Genomic DNA, 22,966 nt, shown 5'->3' on the forward strand with positions numbered 1-22,966 from the left:
AGCGATAAACGTGCATGTATATTTCTTTTGTTTTAATCCATGAAATCTTTTTAGTAAAATGTTTTTTTCCATCAAAAAATGGTTCTCAAATACCACTAAACATGTGATAAAGACTTTGCTTACCTTATTGTACAGGATACTTGAAGAAAAATTGCACAAAACACAAGAATGATTCAGGATCTGAACAAATGGTGGATACACGATTAGGGGACCGAAATGCTATAATCTGGTCATGATCGGTTAGAGAATCTTTTGTTTCCCGCCAATTCCAAGGTTATAACCCTTAGATATTGTGTCAAGGGGACGGAGGATGGGATTTTCCTTGAAATGAACTAAAAATAGCCATTTCCCCAAAACTGGCACTTACACGGTTAGAGTCGGACGTCGACGATATGTAAAACAAAAAATAATACAGTGCACGACAGATGATTTACAAGACAAAAAATATATCCCAAAACTAGTCTAGGTAGACTGACTGTTTCCTTCTCAGTCAGGGTATCTACCCAGGGCCAGGACAAAACCAAGTACTCTCTTTCCAGAGACAGAAAGCATGTTGGAAAACATACAGGGGGATAGAAGACACAGTAAGTGCCTCCCTGCCCACAATTTCTGCAGTTCATAATCCTGAAGATATTTTTTAATTGTCAGCGAATCAAATGACTGAGAAACAAGGAGTTGAAGACCTCAGGACGTCATGTGCACCAACTGTGCACAGTCAATTAGAATTAATCTTGAATTAACCAAACTGGACAAATTTCAAAGATACCCAAACAGAAAATTAAATCAATATTACAAACATAGAGAACTGCATTCACATCTTCATAGATAACTCATTGGAAGGCACCGAATCACTTTGCCAGGAAATCTCCATTGAGTTGACAGATTGAAGAAAAACAAATTCCTGATAACACATTAACTGTTAAGATGAAGACAGTTTGGTTTCTCTGGGTACCAAATCATATGAGTATGAGCATCCGGGGGAATGAAACAGCAGATCAACTGACAATGGAGGCGGTGAGCCAGAAAATTCTCGAGGACAGAAAAAAACATATAAAATCAAAGATAAAAAGGCATATCTGAGATGCTATAATAACGACTTCGGAACATTTATAAAAAATCAGAAATAATGAAGCAAACTATTTTGCCCCAGAATTTTATTTAAAAATTGTCAAATTTATTGATTGTGCAGACATAGAATATATCTAATAAAAAGTATCATCAAAGTAAGCTATGGCTTGAGTGAAAGACGTGAAAAGTACATGGCAGTATAACAATATAGAATCAAAAAGTAAGCAATTAGAACATTTCAAATCTTTTGTTGGAGTTTTAAAAAAATATGCGTATCACAATTTAAATCTACTCCTCAATTGTCAAATACAAGTGAGGTTGATTCATAGTGTGGGACATTGTGTCTTTGTTTTAAAGGGTTTTACGGCGCTTGCAACACATTTAGGTCATATCAACGCTGTAAAAAGGAAGAAAATGGGATAGCAAAAATTTCTAGAATTACAATTAAAGCACCCATGAGTAAGCAAGACAAAGGGGAATTGGTTCAAATAGGAAATGGATGTAGATTCCACGAGCACACTACCAGTTTAGGGCCTACTTAGTTTGAGAGCACTAAATGTCTCATCCAGACACAAGCACAGGTCCCCGCCAAGAGGAACACATTTGAACGTTTACAAATCATATATATAATGTAAAAGGAAAAATAATACAATGCATAACAGAGAGATGATTTACATGGAAAAAAATATCATCTCCCAAAACTAACCATACATTTCACTGTTTCCCTCCCAGCCAGGGCCAGGACAAAACAAAATACCTAATCTCATTCCAATTCCAAGACAAAGACAGGAAGCAAAATGGAAAACATATAGGGGAATAGAAGACTATGGAAGGTCAGCGTGGGACATTAAATATGAATCTGCATGCACAAGTACTATTAATAGATCTGCCTGAGGATAGACCTGCCCCACCCTGCTGTCATAATTAAATTTAGAAAAATAAATAATGATTAATAAATAGGAATTGCGATGTAAAAATCAAGATCAAATCAGATACAGGAGAGAAAAAAAGCCTGGAGGAATTATAAAAAAATATTTTTGCAACTCAATGCAATTTTTCCTCAATCTCCAAATTACGAATTTTAAAACATTTTATCCAAAATCCAGAAATAATAATTTCCAACAGAAAAACATACAAAATGTCAAAATGACAATGGAATGGATTTTCAAAATATTGAATTAATTTTATAAATCTATGAGTATTTTTCGCCTCATTTATGAAAGTCTTCTAACTGATAATTCAGCTGTGGAAAAAAAAATTTAATCAAAAGGCAACCAATAAAAAAAAAATTTAAAAATTAACAAGCAACTTCAATGCTTAGAATAATCAGAAAGAGAAATAAAATCAAGACATAAAATAATTTCTATACCAACAGTGATTACAAGCTTGATGAAGTAAGGATTTGAATATTTTTTATTTTAAAAGGCACTACACCAATTGTTTTATTCATAAACATTAAGGCTAATTTTCAACGTTACAAGGTAACTTTTAATTTGAAATAACAACAAAAACATGACTATACTGAGCGTCAATATAATCTGGCCAGAGCCTAACTGCCCATAGCGTCATAATGTGTCACACTTTAAAAATTCGACTATAATGTGAAAGCCAAATTCTACACACAAAATTTCTCAAAATCTGTAGGATTGACAAACCTTTTCACACCTTTATTAAAACCACAAAAGAGAGAGAACAAAAAACCAACAGCTCAAAATAAATGCAAAATTTACATTGCTTACGTCCTAAAGTTTTCAGATGCTGCGTATATTCCAATGCGCACTGAACAATCTTATAATATTATTGGTAAGAAACATGATGTAATGCAGGCAAATATAATGACTATGCAAAAGAAAACACTTTTATCTGAAAAAAAAAAAAATCTATGTTGATTTACAAACTGTATTTCAATCATGCTACCCGATCGGATGCTGTCAGAAGCCAAATGGTGGTATGCATGCTGCAGCTTTTCGGAGTTATAATAAAAATCCAAACTATTCTCATCAGTGAAAGCATTTACTAAAAATAAAAATTCTACAGTAAAAATAACATAAATGAGTAAATCTAAGCTTTTTGGAGTTTAAAAAAGCCCCAGTCATTTATTCTCATCCATGTGGATATATACTTTAATTAAAATTCATTAAGTTTGCTTAAATCAAACTTTGAGTTTCGGGCCCACCCTGGCATAATACTGTTTAGAGATGATTAGTCACAATTATTTATCTAAAATTTTTTAAAAAGTCTGAAAAAAAAATTCTCATAAAGACCATATATCAAATTATTTCATGCAAAGTTTCTCTTCATCGAATGGTATCACCTTTAACTTTAAATCACAGAAAAGGATTACATATCCATCTAGCTTTCCTCCTTTAAACAATCAATACTTTCATTTTTTTTTTTAATATCATACCACCCAAAATTAGCCAAAAGATTTCAAAGAGCTGATTTTGGGTTTTTTTTTTTTTTGAGAAAAGGAACGTCCCTGGTTAATAAATCAAGAGGACCAGCTTGTCATAACACATTAATCCACCAGACCCTAATGTCGACTAAATCTGTATGCACAAACGTTTGTTGACAACTATCATCAATCTTAGCAGTATGGACTTTTCCATTGAATCGATACAATAAACAAGTCATTCTAAATAGGAATTATTATACTTCTAAAGAAAGGTGAACCATTTTTCTTTCTAAACAGACAATACTTTATTTCTTTTTAAAATCTAAATGGAGTTTAATGAAATCTGATTTTAGAAAGCTTGTGTGTTGGAAATTTTATAATGATAGTATCCTCATAATGACTATGGCTGTGGATATTTTTACCCACTCGTTATTTACTTTTTTAGGAGATGAATAATAATATGCATTAGTTGGATAAATTTATGTACACATTGATTTCTTTAAAAAATTCAAACACTGAGCCTTTTTTATTTTCAAATATTTTTAAGAATAGAAGGAACAAAATTGGCATCATTCAGCTCTTTGTTATTGTTTCTAGACCAATTATATACATAATGATGCATTATTATTATTATTTTAATGGTTATTTCTCACTAAATTCTATCAATCAGACTGTAAACTTTTCAGGTTACACATAGTTTTGTGTTGGTACATTATATCTGGCTAACAGATGTTTTAAGTATTTTACCTATTAAGCAAAAATCTCCAGAGATAGAAAGCTAGGGTTGAGTGAGTTAACCCTGAGGCGTTTGTTAATATAAAGCAGTTTGTAACAAACGTTATTATTATTTTACGTACCTCATTTGGAATACAACCATAATGCAATTTCATTTCTCTTTTAAATCAGGAAAAAAAATAAAAATTCATTGACCGTTTAAAAAAACAAAAAAACAAAACAAAACATTTTAAAAAACAACCCTCAAAACTTGAGTGGATAATAAGTTGTTTAAAAGGGAATGTAGTATGCTATGCTGAGTAAATTACATTACAATGTATAAAAAAATATAAATCTCTTCATATCTGTTAATAAACAACCCCACCCCTTCAACATACAAAAAATAAAATAATAAATCTAAAATTTTAAAAAATATTAAAAACTCTGAAAGAAAAGCTGTTTTACTTTATTAGTTAATTTGTTGTTTGATAGGAAAATGAAAACATCCAAGGTCAAATGATTTCAGAGTGACCTTAACAAGTTTTACTTCAATTTCAACGCATCCTGAAAAATACTTGGATCCAAAGTCCAGATTATACAGACGCAGACACAAACTGGCAAATTTCTTTAACTCTGGAATACCTGCACAGATAGGAGGGGGATTTCGGGCTGGAAAAAAAAAAGAAGAAAGGGAATAAGACTTAAAATACTTCAAATAAATGCATTTACTCCTCAATCTAATCATATGAAAATAATGTTTAACTGTGGGGTCCAGATAGCTCAGTTGGTAGAGCTTTCATTTCACATGCAGAAGGACAGAGATCAATCCCGGGGTAAGACCAGATTTTCTTTTCTGTCCACCCAAAAGTGATTCGGTAGCTGGGTCTGTTAGATCTGGTGGAAATTACTTTGGTAACAAGCAATTGTTTTTGTCCATTTCATGCTATAGAAAATGGGATAAACTCCTGTTCCACTGGCCTTATGGCGTTGAAGACAACTTTTATCTTTAACTCTAATCTGCCATCATATTTCACAGTTTTTACCGAGAGAGGAATTATGAAACTAGAGTCGAATTGATAATGTGTACTCAATCTTGATTTAAATGGTAATGTCTCTCTCAATTAAAAAAAAAAGTTCCCCCTATGCGCTTAAAACCCCAAAGAACCAGATTTTTTCTTTGGGGTCTTTTTTTCTTCAGGTTTTGTAGTGTTAAACTGACAATAGCATTTGCTTGATACCTATTGGATCAGTTACTACTATATCCCAAAGTACTTTCAACAAGATAGAACAGCCCCAGCTACCCAAATCACTAATGGGTGGACAATTAGGTCAAAAAAAACAACCAACCTATCCCTCTCGCTATGACCAGGTGATAATGGTTAAATTTATGATTTGAGTTGGAGTCTCATGAGATGAGCCAGATGCCAAAAATCGAGTTGGAAGTCAAACTGGTCAGATTAACCTCTATTTTTCCAGCCTAAGAAATAGCATTTATCCTCTTCAATGCAGTAGTCCTTTCGAGCTGTAAGGTCCCCATGATGTCAAAGTTAACTCCTGCTTCCTGCTACCCTATGGATATGAAGTTGATCTTTCCGCCACATCTAAACAGACCCAGCTGTTGGGTGGATAGAGAAATCAGGAAATATCTCAACTGATACAAATACATGCCTGTTTGCTCGTCAAATGAGTGCTTTACCAACTGAGCTATCGAGTCCCTCATTCTCCTCAATACAAGCATATTATCATTGTTGACTCAGAATTTCAAATCATTAGTTAGTATAAGTAAAAGTTTCATCTGCTTTTTTTGTTTGTTTTGAAGGGTTTCACGGTGCTTGCAACACATTTAGGTCATATCAGGGCTGGTTAAAAGGAACAAAATTGGATAGTAAAAACATTCTAGATGTACAATTCAAAGGACTTGAGGAAATAGACAAGGGGGAAATGGTTTAAATAGGGAATAGATGTAGATTTCAAGAGGACACTATCAGTGTACTTTGAGATCACCTAAAAGTCTCACCCAGACACCAGCACAAGTCCCCCCTAAGATGAATACACTCAAATGTTTACAAATCATATGTAACAGTACATAAGAGAGATGATTTACAAGTAAAAAAATATCATCTCCAAAAACTATAACTATTCATTCGACTGTTTCCCTCCCAGCCAAGGACTCTGGCCAGGGTCAGGACAAAACTAAGTAATATCATTCCAAGACAAAGACATAAAGCAATTGGAAAACAGAAATAGGGGGATAGAAGACACGGCAAGAACCTCTCTGCCCACTATGGGAGGCCTCTTTCATCTACTTTAATACCAGACTGGCGAAGAGGGTTAAACATTGCCTCTCTTGTCATAAAGATGAAGGTAGCAATTATTATACAATATTTTGTGGTTGTTCACAAGAATGGGCCTTCAAAATTTAATAAAAGATAAAGGTGAGAATTAAAATGATTATCAACATACCTGATACTTCTTCGGAGATAATCACTCTTCCATCTAAAAGAAGAGATACCTTCACTCCAATGTCTTTGGGAAGGTAGGAAGCATTCAAACAAACTAAAAGAAAAAGAAACTTAATACATTAAGACCCATTAAAAAGGAATTCCAAAAATTGTTTATACCATGCTTTGTAAAAAAAATAAATATATATATATAAATGAAAGATAAACATTTTGAAACCGAAGTCAATGTTAAAGCAAAATTTCAGCTTGGTCCAGTCTTCTTACAAAACAGCTTTCCTTGAACCATTAAAGTGAAAATGAAACAGATTATGCATAAACTTTTCAATGCCAATTTTATGGGTATATAAATATGCTGATGACATTTTTAAATTGAGGTTCTAAAAAAATTTTTAAACAACATTTTGATGTGGAGACTTGTAACATTAGATTTTTCTTTTATTAGCGACTACTTTGGCATATAATTATTAGTGGTAATAAATGAAACATTTTGGAGTGCAATGAACCATTGAACGCTCTCTTTTTTCTGTGACAGATATTGTTACTGGTGTTTGTATAAAAAGGATGCCTCACAGACAATTTGTACTTCATGAAAAAGAGACGTGCATTTAACAAGTCAGTCTCACTTGCGAACAAGGCTTGGGGGAGTAGAAGAGTTAACCTATCCTAGGTCAGCCCCCACCCCTTCCCTCCAATCTCATCACCATTAATTGATTAACGTTTCCATCAAGAGATAATCCTGTCTCAAAGACTTACTCACTTGTATCATTGAGATGGACTCTAGGCACTTCCAAATGACTGCAGCAACCACAAGTCTGGTGTTGGCAACTGCAACTTTGCAGTGGAGTGTCTTTTCCTTTAAAAAATAAAAAATAAGATAAATAAATAAATAAAAGGGAGGTGAAAGGAACATTATTTAAAGTCAAAATTGTTTTTAAAACAGTGAACCTCAAATACAAGAAAGTCAATGGGACTGGAGATCAATGTCTGTTATGAACTGAAGTTTTCTTGAATCTGAGGTGTCATTTCTTATAGAAAACATTTTAATTGCCAAATGGTTTAATGATTCCAAATAATATTCACTCATCACAGTGTTTTCAAGGATTTAAACAAGAGGATTTATGACACAAAGACTGCATATAACATATAAGAAATGGTTATAATAAATACCTTCTCGTAGCAAAAGGCCATTTTCAGAAAATTTTTCAGCAAAACTGAAAGTTCTTTGATTTTGAATGATCATTTTTTCCACAAAATGCTGAATTCTGAAGAAGATTTTAAAAATAAGTCAATAAATAAATAAAGACATAAATAAATAAATAAATAAATAAAAATAAATAAGAAAAAGTGCAGTTGAATCTAGATCAGTTGAAATTGGATTTTCAAAAACGCAAAACGCTGCTCTTATCAAAAGGTGTGAAAAATACCTGTCGGATTTCCGTTCATCACAGCACAATTCCCATCAAGAGGAATACACTTCAATCAAATTCTTACAAAATATGATATTCAAAACAAAACTTCACAGTACACAACAGAGAGATGATTGCAGCTATGCGGTCTTGTGGTATGACACTCACTTTCGGATCGGAAGGTCCTGGGTTTGAGCCTTGCTCGGTGCATAGTTGAATCCTTGGAAAAGACTCTTTATTCACATTCGCTCACCATGCTCAGGTGTAAAATGAGTAACTGGCCGATAATAGCATTGTCTTTGTCCAAAAAAAAATTATAATATCGCCTAACAAGTGTCAAGTCCCGTCCTACATGCTAATTGTTGCTGTTGGCCGGGACCCTTTGTAAAGCGCTTTGAGCACGTTTAGTGGATATTACACTATATAAAAGCTCAACTTTTTTTTTTAAGCTCAATGATTGACAAGAAAAAAATATCCTCTACCAAATCGAAAACCATACATTTGACTGTTCCCCTTTCAGTCAAGGACTATCCTGTCACTGTCACAAAAATTTCAGGACATGGAAATCAAATCACAGATCACCCACAATACCCTGAAAATAGGCATGAAGATACTTACTTATCACGCTTTAATTCTGTTGCTGTCAAACAGCCAACGGCCACCAACAAAATCGCATAAAGCGAGAGCAACATTGTTTTCATCTTGTCAACTCAATACCGTATGACTTTATCTGTCAACAGAAGGATAGAACAATATTTTAAAATACAAAATAAATGTAAATATATCATTGAATCGAGTTTCTTATGAGCGAAGTATTTTTCCGTTTTCTGTGAATTTACAGATTGTAAGAAAATCATATTTTGAGGGGAAAATCTACAATTTCAAGGAAAGAAAATAAGCATTAACCCAAAATGCAGAATTTTGACATCTATAGATATATATACATATATATATATATATCTCTCTCTCTATCTCTCTCTCTCTCTCTCTCTCTCTCTCTCTCTATATATATATATATATATATATATATATATATATATATATATATGAGTGTTGGTGGGTACACGTAGGTACGAAAGTGCTCGATAATGATGGTTATAGCTAATATAAAATATAAATGGAATCACTCACTTATATGTGGCCAAAATATATGTTTCTGTGGCTTTCATCCACGTCATCAGTTGGCAGGTTCTGCTGACAATATGCCACATATAAGTGAGTGATCCCATTTATATTTTATATATATATATATATATATATATATATATATATATATATATATATATATATATATATATATATATATATATATATATATATATATATATATATATATATATATATATATATCAAGGAATTTACCCAATGGAAACCGTACAGTGCTCTTATTGGCTAACCAACCAGCGGCCTCGATGAGAAAAATATCCGCCATTTTGATGGTGGCTGGGAATCGCGTTACTATAGTAAACAAGCGCTGATCGGCCGTTCATGAAAACAAGTTGCTGCTCGCTCGTTTAACTCAAAATTATTCAAAACGATCTCTCTAAAATGATATAAATGTGACTTCTTAAGGTTTTCTTCACGGTCAAAACCACACAACATTCTATTAATGATTACGTCCGAGGCAAAAAGGAATATTGACAGGTCGACCGAGAGTTGAACTCGTGAGACGACAAACATCAATGCGAAGTGTAGCGAGAGTCAAGCTATTGTTTGTCTTGTCCTATTCTATATAGAGAAAAGGATAAATAGTAATAGTATAGCCTCGTGTGTGAGTGGTTGCGTGTCATAGTCTTGTTTTTAAATTGTTTCTGTTGTTTATGTGTGTAGTGATGACTCTCTCACACTCAATTTCAATGCCGAAAGAGGAATTCCCGCATACAAGAAAGGGGAATTGGGGTGGTATTTGGCATACATATTGTACAGTATCTAGTTCTAAATAGATAACTGATTAGAATTATATTATGATATATAAACACAATGCCAAATACAATTCCGAAGTTTCCTTATTTCAAATGAAGTAAAGCTCCAAAACCTAATGGTAGTGATTGTAGTACTGAGTGTTAGTGAGGTGATGTGGTGTTGGTGGTGGTTGTAGTTGTAGTAGTAATAGTGATGATGATGAGGTGGTGGTGATAATTGTAGTTGTAGTAGTAGTGCTAGTGATGATGATGTGGTGGTGGTTGTAGTAGTAGTGGTAATGGTAATGATATGGTGGTGGTGGTGGTTGTAGTAGTAGTGGTCGTGATGATGATGTGGTGGTGGTGTTTGTAGTAGTAGTGGTAATGATGCAGCTATGTGGTCTAGTAGTATGACACTCGCTTCCGGATTGGAAGGTCCTGGGTTCGAGCCTCGCGCTCGTCGCATAGTTGAGTCCTTGGAAAAGGCTCTTTACTCACATTCTCTCACCGTACTCAGGTGTAAAATGAGTACCTGGCCGTTAACAGAGTTGTCTTTGTCCGAAAAATTGTAATATCGCCTAACAGGCGTCATGTCCCGTCCTACATGTTAAATGTTGACCAGGGACCCCTTGTAAAGCGCTTTGAGCACATTTAGTAGATATTGCACTATATAAAGCTCAATTAAAAAAAAAAATATTTCAATGATGATGATATGGTGGTGGTGGTTGCAGTAGTAGTAATGGTCGTGATGATAATGTGGTGGTGGTTGTAGTTGTAGTAGTAGTGATAGTGATGATGATGTGGTGGTGGTTGTAGTAGTAGTGGTAGTGATGATGATGTGGTTGTGGTGGTTGTAGTAGTAGTTGTAATGGTGATGATATGGTGGTAGTGGTGGTTGCAGTAGTAGTGGTAATGGTAATGATATGGTGGTAGTGGTGGTTGTAGTGGTAGTGGTAATGGTAATGATATGGTGGTGGTTGTAGTAGTAGTGGTCGTGATGACGATGTGGTTGTGGTGGTTGTAGTAGTAGTGGTAGTGATGCTATTGTGGTGGTGGTTGTAGTAGTTGAGGTAGTGATGTGGTGGTGGTTGTAGTAGTAGTGGTGGTGGTGGTTGTGGTAGTAGTGGTAATGATGATGATATGGTGGTGGTGGTTGCAGTAGTAGTGGTAGTGATGACGATGTGGTTGTGGTGATTGTAGTAGTGGTAGTGATGATGATGTGCTGGTGGTGGTGTAGTAGTAGTGGTAGTGATAATGATGTGGGGCTGGTGGTTGTAGTAGTAGTGTTAGTGATGATATTGTGGTGGTTGGAAAACACATTACAGGTTATTATAATACATGATTACACACATTCTCTAACTTCATTTTTTGACAGCTTCGTTGTGCCATAAATATACGCAACAGTTCTGAAACATTTTATTGTGGATTTTGATATTGTTTGTTGTTTTTCTTGTGTCGTTATGTTGACATAGATACCAAATGAATGGTAATTACTACTACTACATTCTCAGCCAACAACAAAATGGCGCTGAATGCTTTCATTGGTGGACACTTTTTAGGCTTCGTACGTATTCTCATTCGTTTAATTCTAAGATATATATATATATATTATATATATATTTAAAAAAAAAAAATTTATAACAAGTGTTCTTTTACTCTAAACTGCTTTAATATATAATGTGCTGCTATGAGGACAATGTGGTTCAGGTAACTTTGTCTGGGGATCCCAATAGCTCAGTTGGTAGAGCACTCAATTCAAACACCAAAGGACCAAGATAATCCTGGCTGCAATCGGGATTTTTTTTTTTCTGATCTCCCAACATCTGGCTGACAAAATTTTTGTAAAATGTGATTTGTTGATTGATGTGCATGAAGTTGTGTGCTAGACAGGGTGAGAGTGTGCAAAAACCAAAGTAGAACAAACGAATGTGAGTTGCTTGTTAAGGAAGAAAAGCTGTCAAAGAGGATGGAAATAAGCATATTTTGTTTGTGGATTGAATTTGATTGTTATCTTATGTAAATTAAATCACATAAAATTACCCTTTCCGCTCGGCAGGGACCATCTCTTTACAAAAGTGTCAACAATCCGATGAAATAACGAAAAAAAAAAAGGTAAAAATCAGGAAGGTTAAAAAGTTTTTAGTAACCGTTTTTAATTTTGGTGACATTTCTCTGTTCTAGTTCTAGATCAAAATTTACAAACTTTTGAAACAAAGTAAATAGTAGACCTACCAGTACTTTCATTTTTTTAACAAGTGGTCCCTGTCAAGTGGAGTAATATTACCGATGTTTTGACTAGCAGCCAGATTGCCACAGTGGATTTTTTGTATAATTTTATTTTACTTCCTTGTGTGACATTGGGAATTTGTTAAGATTTCAAAAACATAAAATAATCAGGAAGGGGCTAGAATTGATCAAGGACAGCCAAGGTAGCAACTCAGTCTCTGTGTAAACTAAGCAAGATGGCGACAGGGACCTCGCTCCTTAGCCAATGCCAATCGCATAGTATTAATAGTATAGGTTTGAAAGAACAATTATTGTCAACTGTCTATCTATCCATACACAGAATAGCTAGATGAAACTGAGTAACTTGGCAATATCATTATCATTTTTTTTTTAATTGGCTGCTATTTATCTTAATCAACATAAAACATCTGACTAACAAAACATCGGTAAAAATACTCCGCTCGGCAGGGACCACTTTTTTTATGAAAGTACAGACCTACCTGTGTCTGTGAAAATGTATACTGTTTTGTTTTGTTTTTCAATATTTTGTCGATCTGAAATAAGATTCCGGGTTCACCAAGACTGCCAGATGGACAGAGTTCTTCATAGCTAATTTCGGTTTCAAAAGTAGCCAAATAGAACCTCAATAGAGATGGCCAAGGGGTGGCGCCGTTAAAATTATAATATGAGACTGGCGGCACTTGATATGATATGATATAAGTCCAGATTTATGTAGGCTTTTACAGCCTTTTATCTACTCTTGTGCATTCGTGAACGTATTTAATTCACGTCTCTCAAAACTGGGCATGCCACATAGTGGAAGGAGGTGTCTGAATTTAACTTTACAAACAGTATTTTTCTGTTTCGTAGAAAACGGTAAGGGCTGCCTGAAGCCGGTGATCGTAAAATACTAACGAAAGAGTGAAAATGGAGAGGCTTCGTATGGGAACAAAACAGACAATGGACGTTTCGGGTACAAACCCTTCGTCAGCACAACAATACACAAATAAACGTGGAAAACAAATAAAATATAATGAAAAATAACTTGTATCGTCTGTACTCAATGGTGGTTGCAGTATGAATGAAATGTTAGCGTGGCGTGGGTAGAGGATAGGGTGCCCCAGGGGGGTGATATAATTGATAAGCAAAGGTCAGCGTCAGGGAACAGAACTTTCCAGACTATAATGGAAGATAAAGGACATATTGGTAGTAGTAGTATAGTAGTAGTAGTAGTAGTAGTAGTAGTAGTAGTAGTAGTAGTAGTAGTAGTAGTAGTAGTAGTAGTAGTAGTAGTTGGAGTAGTTAGTAGTAGTAGTAGTAGTAGTAGTAGTAGTAGTAGTAGTAGTAGTAGTAGTAGTAGTAGTAGTAGTAGTAGTAGTAGTAGTAGTAGTAGTAGTAGTAGTAGTAGTAGTAGTAGTAGTAGTAGTAGTAGTAGTAGTAGTATTTTTCTGTTTCACAATGAGCATCAAGACGGCACTTGAATCCCTGCAATGAAGGGGCGTCGACAACTGTTGCAGGCAGGCGGTTCCATTTGTCGACTACCCGAACTGACAAAAAGTTCTGCCTAAGGTTTAGAGAACACCTTTCCTTGGAGAGTTTGAATCTGTGCCCTCTGGTGGTGCTGGTGGAATCAAGATTTAGAAGACTCATGCTTACAGAGTATAAATTATGCGTGTATTTGAACACTTCAATAAGGTCTCCTCTGTCTCTCCTATACTGCATGCTAGGTATTCGTATCTTTTTCAGTCTTTCCGTGTATTCTAGATCTTTGAATCCAGGAATAACCCTAGTTGCGCGTCTTAGAACAATTTCTATGAGGTCTTTGTCTTTCTGCAGTCGTTGTGCCCATGCTACATTGCCAAATTCCACGTGGGGACATACAAGTGCAGTGAACAATTGTCTTATGTTATCTCTATCAAGATGAGTGAACGACCTCCTAATGAGGCCCACGATTCTGTTTGCTTTATTTACTTGGGTTTCTATGTGCTTAGAGCACGTCAGTTCCTGATCTACTAACACACCTAAATCTTTTTCCTCTTCAGTAGGCTGAAGTATGACATTCTCGCTAGAGTCATGTTTTCTCATTATGTACTGATGGTGCGGGTTTCTACTTGGTAAAACACGTGCTCCTACCTTCAATCGCTCACCCTCCATAGCAAATTATAGGGGAAAAAAACAAAAGAATAATATATGGTTATTAAGTGGCAAAAGAAGTCCACACTCATAAATATTCGATCACGCATCAAATGTTGTCCAGATATTGATATTTTATGAAACAAAAAAATACTTTCGATCTATTTTTAGACTACGGTAAAGTTAATTAGTCAAAATAAATCAAAACAAGCCTATTTAAATTTGGACCCTGATTTTCAGAATAATAATTTAGCCACATATGATGAATCTAACAAATTAAAATTTTCATTCTTGCCTGTTTGTTTTCACGAAATGTGTTATATTGTAAACAACAATAAACGGGATACCTATTTTGTGCGCTACGTTTTTCGGCCTCTAAAGTTCCTAATCACAAGCCTCGAACGCAAAACGAAAAGATACGAACAGTTTCAATTTCAGTGTTCGAGTTTGTAATTTGCTTTGATTGTAACCAGTGGCGTGGCGTGCTTACAGTATAGGGTGGTGCCAGATTCAGAGGGAAATTACTTAAAACATGCTATATTTGTAAATACAAAAGAAAGGAAATAAAATTAAAGAAACGACTTACTTTAATAAATAAGAGGTGGTATATACCATTTCTCAGTTTTATTATTATTTTTAAAATGCTATAACCCATTTTCAAAAAGATGGATGTGGTGCCAGGCACCAAATCGACTTATAGAGCCACGCCCCTGATTGTAACTATTTAGTTCAATATTAACCCGTAATAACCTTCCGGTCTTTATCTTTGGATGTCTTACTCTCATAATTTTAGAATGCTTTCTAGATTTGCTTTCATCTTTACGATTCACTTCATAATTTGACTAACGACGGTCACTCGCTTCACTCAACGATTCTGAATTGAATTAATGTAGATGGTTCAGGCAAAGTATTCAGTTTTGCCAATTCTTCTTTCAAGGGTTTAGTCTGTGTGGTAGCACTGTGGATCATAGATTGTTGGCAAATCTTTCCAGAATCTGTCCAACTCAGCTTTGAAGGCGTTTACACTTACAACTCTCTCTGGCAAGTTATTCCAAGTATTAATTGTTCTAACAGAAAAGTAATTGCTTCTTGTCCTAAGTCTGCTGTGTTCTTTTTCTAATTTCATTGAGTGTCCCCTGGTAGGGCTTTGACTGTTGATCTGAAAATTTGGTCTCTTGAAGGTATACATTCCATGCATAAACTTAAATAATTCGATCATGTCACCTCTTTTTCTCCTATGTTCAAGGCTTGGGAGTTTGAGTTTCTTCAGACGATCTGTGTATGGCAGGTCCTTATGTGAAGACAATAATTTTGTGGCTCGTCGTTGGACATCTTCTGCATCGAAGTCTGCTTCATGCTCGTGCAGATTAGGATACTTTTTAATATCATTCTTTTTAGAAAAGACGCTTTTCACAGTAATAGATGGATTATGGGGTTTTATTGGTAACGGTTTGTGATTTGTTGACTGCTGTGCACGAAATTGTGGGACTCAGAGCGAGAGGGTGCGTGAAAACGGTCGTTGAACAAACAAGGGAAAATGGGTTGTCAAGAGAAGAAAAGCCGACAGAGAGGATATATTTTGTTTATGAATTGAGTTTGATTGTTATTTCGTGCAGATTAAAACCACACAGTTACAACCTGGAACGTATGCCAATCGTAAAAAACACAACTCAAGATGTTGATTGGATCCGTATGACATGCTTAAAGACCATGGCGTACTAAAAGAGTATTATAGTAGGGCTATGTTAAAGACCCAGTGCAGCATAGTTTAGGTCATTTGCATCTAATTATCTGGGTCATATTTTGACGGCGTCACCCCTGATTAGGTCCATGGATAAAAATTATAATCGAATAGTGTTAAAGTTGTCATTACATTTCTATAAAATTTATTTTTAATGAATTGCAAAATTAAAAAGAAAAATCAAATTTGCTAAACTCGATAATAACTCACTCACCCATTCCCATGACCGGGTTGTCGTCGTAGCGGAATTCATAATATGTTCGCAATCTGGTGCTACGAAGGTGATCTAAAATTGCCAAACTGGCATCAATCTGTATTTAATCTTGATTTGACAAATAGTATTATTCTTACAGTTTAGTTAGTCTACTCCGGCTTCATATAATTGCACTGCTAAACTGTCAAATTGATATCAAAGAAAAGAAGGTCAAAATTTTTTGTTGTGGCAGTTAGCAGTGGAAGGTCGTCGTTCTTAACTCTCGGATTTTATTTAAGTTTAAGAGTTTAATAGCAATCCATTTTTTCTTCTTATCTGGGAGGACTTTGAACAGACTCAACGCTTAATCACGAATTTTTCCGGGTGAGTAAATTTAATTTTATTGTTTTTCTGTTAAGCGCCAGTTGCTCATTTTGACGCATGGAATGACACTGATTCAGATTCAATTTAAAAAAAAAATTGTCTTACCTTAAAATTTTTATCTAGACTCTAGATAGTTTGAATTTGAACTCAAAGATGCATCTGCTTTCTCCAAAAGAGCAATATAGGCCTAATTATAATGATATATATAATGATAACGTTACGTTTGAAATTATTTTGTCACTTTTCCATTCATTTTAGAATTTCTTTCATTAATTCTTCTTTTGTTTTTTTTGTTTTTTGTTTTTTCTTCATTCTCACTTCTCTGTTCGAGAATAGCCCTAAAAATGACCAAATGAAAATGTGTAAATAACGGTAGAGCTCAGAGCACTGTTTTAATTGTTATTTTTTTTTATTTTTTATTTTACTTCCCTTGACCTTGTCATATTCATATCTCTATATTTAAAAAAAACACATTTACCAAATGAATGTGCATGATGATGTAATCTGATTGGTTTACCTGGTTTTGAAGAGGTCAGGACGAGTCTAATTAAGAATTAGGTAATGCTATAATATAAATATAAGGGTGAATTGTTCATCTCTCGTTGTATTTATCTATCTGTTAGGAACGTTACCTTTTTTCATTGTAAGGCTGTCATGAATAGAAACATGAGATTATCTGATGAAATTTAAATACAATTTTGCTAACATTTATCCAGGAACTTGGCAGCAACTTTGACTGTCATGTCCATGTGTCATTTCACTTGTATCCTCTGTCCACCTCATTCAATTGTGTAAAAGCAACATTTTCAGCCAAAACAATCCAAAGTTTGTAAATAATGATAGAGTTTTGAGATTGTCATCTCTAATGGTTAACTGAATTTATGTAAATTCTTCTTCCCAAGTGGATGGATGATAGTTGTTATCAAAACGTTTAAAGAGAGGTCAAATCATTGAAATTCATCATCATGCAACGTCATTCAAGTCATTTAAGATTAAGAATGTCAGAATAGCTTAGTTTCAGAGCTGACCCTCGTAACATTTAAACAAGAAGTGGCTGATGAGAGCTGAATCAACAAACTAAAATATAAAAGGCCATAGCTTTTGAAAAAAAATGATTTTATACAATGTTAACATACTTCATGAAGAAAACAGAACTTTTTTTGTGTGTTTTTTTAAATTTTTTACTTTGGGTACATTTTAGCATTGTGGCAGAAAACACAAGAAGGCCCAAAATGGGGGTCTCCTTTTGAAATAAACTTATTTCTATGAAAAAATCCAAATTCACTTATTTTTTTTTGTGTTTTGTGTTGATTTATGGTTAAGGAACCTGTGTGAGCAGTTTGAAAAAAAAATATTTTGTTGTTATTAAGATATTGTTTGTTGAAGTGTTTTTTATGGGTTTTGGCGACAACAAACGTTTTCATTTCAGCCACGGTAGTTTCAGAAAACTGCGTTAAAGAAACATGAAATCAACTCAGAAATTCTTTGAATGGCCATATTTTGTGAAATAAAACATTAAAAAATCGGAGAATGAGTTTCATTTTTAAAAATAATTATGATTTCATGCTTAAAATAAAGAAAAACGGCCGTTTTCGAAAACACAAAGTTTTGGGGACTTCGTAATTCTTCCATAGCGAGGCTCTTACTTCCTGTAAAATACGAGTCAAAACATCCGGTGTCTACATCGTTTTTCCATAGCTGCAGTTTTTGTTTACGGCCCTAAAACGTTATCCGATAACTTCGACGAGTGAAAATTGGTAAGTTGACTATTTTTATTATAATTTTAAGTATTTTAGTATAATCATTGTGAAATTCAAAGGATTTGTGTTAGTTTTAATGCCCGTTTTTCTGTGTGTCGCTCTTCCATAGCAGTTTTTTCCATAGCAGAATCAAGCCGGCTTCGATTGTTTTGATTCTGATAATTCCATTTCTAACCCCTGAAAGTCGATAATCGACTTATTTTATTGTAAATATATGATGAATAACAAGATAGAAACCCACAACTACGCAGGATGATGTTATTTTGGCTTGAAATGCCTTGATTTAATGTGCGATACGGCAAAGTTTGGAAAACTGCTATGCCACAGAATAGCGAAACCAATATGGCGGCTGATTCACGATAATGGCATGGCTGGCGACCCATAAGAAATCAACTAAATTTAGATTAAATTTATGAAAATGATAAATAGACGTTATTTTTATCAAATTTGAATAGAATTATGTTCCCTTTCATTTAATTTGATTCCCACCATTTTTCTTTCTTGTATGATTAAGATAACATCAGTAAAATTTCTCTAATTAGTTGTACATTTATTTCAGCTACTTTTCTTCATATAAATATTTCGATGATTATATGTTATTAGACTCATTATTAATATTATTTGCTAATTTGTATATTTTTCTTTGGGCAGGTTCTTTTATTATTTCATATTGCATTACACTTCTTAACATATGAGATATAAACACAACTTTCTATTTGACTTTAATGTAATACCAGAACCATATTTACTTATCTTTCCCAGATCAGACTGTCCAGTGGTGAAGGTGGGGGAGTACCTCAAAATAACATGCGAGATAAACAAGCTCACAAAGACTTTTTTTGCTGTTGTAAGAAGTTTTTCATACCTTTAATGCAATATTTTGTAATATTTATAACTCATTTTCATGTTTTCTGAAGTTGCAGGTGGTAAGTAAGCTGTTGTTTGACTTTGAAATTTGAATTTTTTTTTTATGATAAGAATATACCTATCATCTTGTTTCTTGTAATTTTTCCACAGGTTTCAACCCCACCAGAGCCTTCTTCTGATGCTCCATTCGTGCGATTCATGCGGAAGGGCCCTGGCAAGAGTTATGTGTTTGGTGATGTTCCAGATGAAAGCTTCATCAGTCAGGGCCCTCCGGACAACTACCGCTGGACGAAAGTGCCCTCGGAGCAAGTTACGATTGATAACAGGGGGCACTATTTTTTAAAATTATAATTGATTGTATATATTAACCTTTATTTGTATTTGCTGTATATATTAGATTTATTGATTATTTATAACATTTCAAAGAATTTTATACTTTAAAATAAAAAAAACATGAAAACTTCAAATTTTTCCGACTCGTGTCCTTTTGTATTTTTTTTTTTTTACATTTAAAAAAAAAAAATGGCATGAATCCTGCTATTATTTTGAGAAAAATGCATGGGCTGCTTAGTTATGCTGTTTTAAGATGATTTCAAATGCCTGGGGGCAGGTTTGCATTGAAATTTTGGTGATCCTGAGAATTACCAGAAATTTTCAAAAAAACGGAAGAGTTGTCTTTCTTTGACAATTTCTCTTAATGTAAGAGGCCTGCTGCTCTCAAAAGCTATTTTTTTCTGAATCTGCAATGATTAACCTTTCATTTGATACCAAATATGATGTGTTTGGAGTATTTTGAAAATTGGTCAAAATGGGCCCCAAAATGAAAACCCTCTGAGACCCTTTGTGTTTTCCGCCTTGTGTAGAAAAAAGTTTGCATTTTATCCCATTTGGCATTTTCTTTTACTCATTTGGCATTCTTTGCAATAATTGATCTTGGCTACCATGAGCTCGATCTTGCGCTGTATACTTTTAACCCCACAATGGCGAGACGAACTGTCTTTTAAATCATGGATCTTTTATGTATATATGTAATATATTGCTGCTTATTATAGGAGACCGGACGATTTATTGTGATGTATAGTCATACGACTTGGAATTCAATGAAGCCCAAATCGCATTGCTATCACTGCTAGTAAAAAAGTAAAATTCTATGGTGGTTGCAGTCCAATTGAACCCCGAAGAGATATAGTTTATATTTTTTGAATGATTCAGGACATAATTTAATGTTATCGTCATTGACTTCAGTGGTTTGTTCCACAGCATCCCATATAAATGACAAAGTGTATGATGAATCTCATTTAACCGAGCCTTCATTAAGACATACTAATGCATACATACAGATGTGGAATACGTACATAGTTTATCTTATAACATGAATCTGGCTTTAATTATGTGCAAGAAAATTTTGTATTTTATTGAAGTGATGTGACTCAGGTTGTTTTCCTTTAAATGGCTTCAGCTCAAGCATATTGCAAAGTAACCCATGAAACCTGATATTTTCAAATTCAAAGGTTCTCTTTATTATCATGGCTGAGCAGTATAGCACCAAATGCATCTGTCAATGTCAGTATGTTGGCGATTCCTCTATTTCTGCAAGGTTTTTCATCACTTTCTCACCAATATTATCTAATAAGTGGCCAATAGTATCCTAATGTCAGATTTTTTAGGTTAAAATACAAAATAAAAGGAGAAAATGGAAAGGCTTCGAATGGAGACAGCACAGCACTATTTCCATCCTAAGACTTGCCATTTTCACCTTTTTGTTAGTAGTATTTTTACAATCCCATGGTTCAGGCAGCCCCCATCAACACAACTCAATACCTAAATCTAAAAATTATATATTTTACAAATTGAATAATTAATATATATATACATATATATATATTATATATATATATATATATATATATATATATATATATATATATATATATATATATATATATATATATATTTATATATATATAAATCTATACAATCGAAACAACGTTGTAGATGTCAATCATAATTATCTTTGAAATGTTTGTTTATATATATATATATATATATATATATATATATATATATATATATATATATATATATATATATATATATATATATATTGCAGTTTGTTTTTGTAAAGACTTTTTGGGGGAAAAATCCGACCTGACCTAAATATTTTTGTATACAATTTCAGTAGCCTTTTGTTAAATTACGGGTACCCTTGCCCGTGACCTTATGCCGGGGTACCCGTGACCGAGTATGTCATGGGATTGGCGGGTACCCGCCCATCACTAGTGAGCAGTCTGAGCCGTGAGCTATGAATAAAAAAATAAATAAAGTTATGTCAGTATGTCAGACGAGCGGCAGTCGTGAACCTTGTCATGATGCGTGACTGCAGACCTGCCCGGGACTAGGAAAAATGCGTAGAAATACGAATTTTTGTCTCCAGCTACAGAGCTGCACCTGTCTCAATAAATCTGCCACTAATTTATACCTAAATAAATGCGAAACCAAGAGAAAATTAGAATTTGACAAAATTGGTCACAAAAAAGGCATAACCATTATTATTATTATTATTATTACATGATACAGCAAACGGTCTTTGGTCGACAGAACTAACATTCAAAGCTTCCTTTAAAAAAAAAAAAAAAAGACACCTGGATTTACACATAAAATATTCTGTTGAAGATAATGGGATCGACCTATTTTTAGGTTTTCTTCGGACCCAGTCATCGATCGCATGCTTTGTTATTGTCCAACGATTGGATAATTCTTAATTTTTTAAATGTAAACACACTGATTTGTTTCGGGCTCAAAACCGATATTCAGCCAACAACTAATAATAAATTATCTAGTCTGTGTGGTTTTTAAGTAATGTTTTTTTTTTGTTTTTTTTTTTGTTTGTTTGTTCTTTTTTTTGGGGGGGGGGGGGGTGGCTGTAGAGGGGTTTTGACCCCGAAACGTCCCGTGTTTGATTTTCTTTTTTCTGAAGCCGTTACATTCAAGATAGTTTATTAAAGACGTATTACTTTTGTCGTGTGTCGTTGATTGATAGAATGGGTTGTGTATGCGTGTTAGTGTGTGTGTGTGTGTCCTAGGACCGGTCCTTTTCGACATTGAACATTCCTGAGAGACTGTTGGAAGTTCGAACCGTTTTGACCTTTGGGACCGTGGGATCGTTCATTCTTGAACCGTTAAAGACATGGGACCGCGAAAACCGTGGTCTACAGGAGTAAAACACACGGAGTAGTCACACTCATTTCACATTGTAACCTAATTAGAGAAGAGGGGTGATGCCTTCTTTATTTGCTCACCGTACTTCATTGTTACTTCGATAATTTAGCGTGAATAAAATTTGAAATTTATCCCCATTAACGGAGATAATGGAATCGCCCAAGGCGTTGATCGAGTTGTTCGTGGCGTTTATACACACACGCAACTCCTACCCCCCCCCACACACACACACATTAGAGGGCAGCGAGCATTGAAGAGTAAGAGAGAGACGTGAAGTTATAATAAAAGGGGGTGGATGCGGTAATAAGTAATAAGTAATAAGTGGGGTCGATGGTGACTTTTCGCCAGATCTAACAAACCAGCTACCCATTCACTGCTGAGTAGACAGGGATTCAGAAAAAACTCGACTGCACCCGGGATCGATCTCTGGCCCTTTGCGTATAAAGAGAGTGCTCTATCAACTGAGCTATCGGGGTCCCCAAATATTCTATTGGACT

The 22,966-nt window shown here is 34.4% G+C and overlaps 4 protein-coding genes across 10 annotated transcripts in view; 2 read left to right on the forward strand and 2 right to left on the reverse strand.

Annotated features, from left to right (window-relative positions):
• Positions 1 to 1,152: 1,152 nt before the first annotated feature.
• LOC144958619 (uncharacterized) lies at positions 1,153 to 16,282 on the reverse strand. Of its 4 annotated transcripts, none has more exons than XM_078890715.1 (6): positions 16,261 to 16,282; positions 8,664 to 8,775; positions 7,807 to 7,901; positions 7,397 to 7,492; positions 6,641 to 6,733; positions 1,153 to 4,846 (listed from the first exon to the last, which is right to left on the reverse strand). In XM_078890715.1, the coding sequence occupies exons 2-6, from the start codon at positions 8,744 to 8,746 to the stop codon at positions 4,647 to 4,649; spliced, it is 567 nt and encodes a 188-aa protein (XP_078746841.1). In that variant the 5' UTR covers positions 8,747 to 8,775; positions 16,261 to 16,282; the 3' UTR covers positions 1,153 to 4,646. The 4 variants fall into 4 exon arrangements, with proteins under 4 accessions (XP_078746841.1, XP_078746838.1, XP_078746839.1 ...); XM_078890712.1 differs by lacking the exon at positions 16,261 to 16,282 and adding an exon at positions 12,673 to 12,779; XM_078890713.1 differs by lacking the exon at positions 16,261 to 16,282 and adding an exon at positions 12,179 to 12,577.
• On the reverse strand, positions 15,246 to 17,072 carry LOC144959259 (uncharacterized). The gene is made up of 2 exons (XM_078891802.1): positions 17,059 to 17,072; positions 15,246 to 15,711 (listed from the first exon to the last, which is right to left on the reverse strand). Exons 1-2 carry the CDS (start codon positions 17,070 to 17,072, stop codon positions 15,246 to 15,248), a joined length of 480 nt encoding a protein of 159 aa, XP_078747928.1.
• The window catches only part of LOC144958617 (glycerol-3-phosphate dehydrogenase, mitochondrial-like), a 50,413-nt gene continuing 43,853 nt past the window's right edge, over positions 16,407 to 22,966 (forward strand). For 2 of the 4 annotated variants that reach the window (XR_013642483.1, XR_013642484.1), the window contains exon 1: positions 16,452 to 16,623. The gene's annotated coding sequence lies outside the window, so the exon portion shown is untranslated. Of the gene's footprint in view, positions 16,624 to 22,966 lie in introns of all 4 variants that reach the window. The other 2 variants (XM_078890706.1, XM_078890708.1) reach the window with 2 other exon arrangements.
• Positions 18,948 to 19,717, forward strand: LOC144958620 (uncharacterized). The gene is made up of 2 exons (XM_078890716.1): positions 18,948 to 19,230; positions 19,401 to 19,717. The coding sequence occupies exons 1-2, from the start codon at positions 19,075 to 19,077 to the stop codon at positions 19,599 to 19,601; spliced, it is 357 nt and encodes a 118-aa protein (XP_078746842.1). The 5' UTR covers positions 18,948 to 19,074; the 3' UTR covers positions 19,602 to 19,717.

The sequence above is a fragment of the Berghia stephanieae genome, chromosome 13 (genome assembly GCF_034508935.2).
Source record: "Berghia stephanieae isolate SIO BIC M18660-M18661 chromosome 13, UCSD_Bste_1.3, whole genome shotgun sequence".
NCBI lineage: Eukaryota > Metazoa > Mollusca > Gastropoda > Nudibranchia > Aeolidiidae > Berghia > Berghia stephanieae.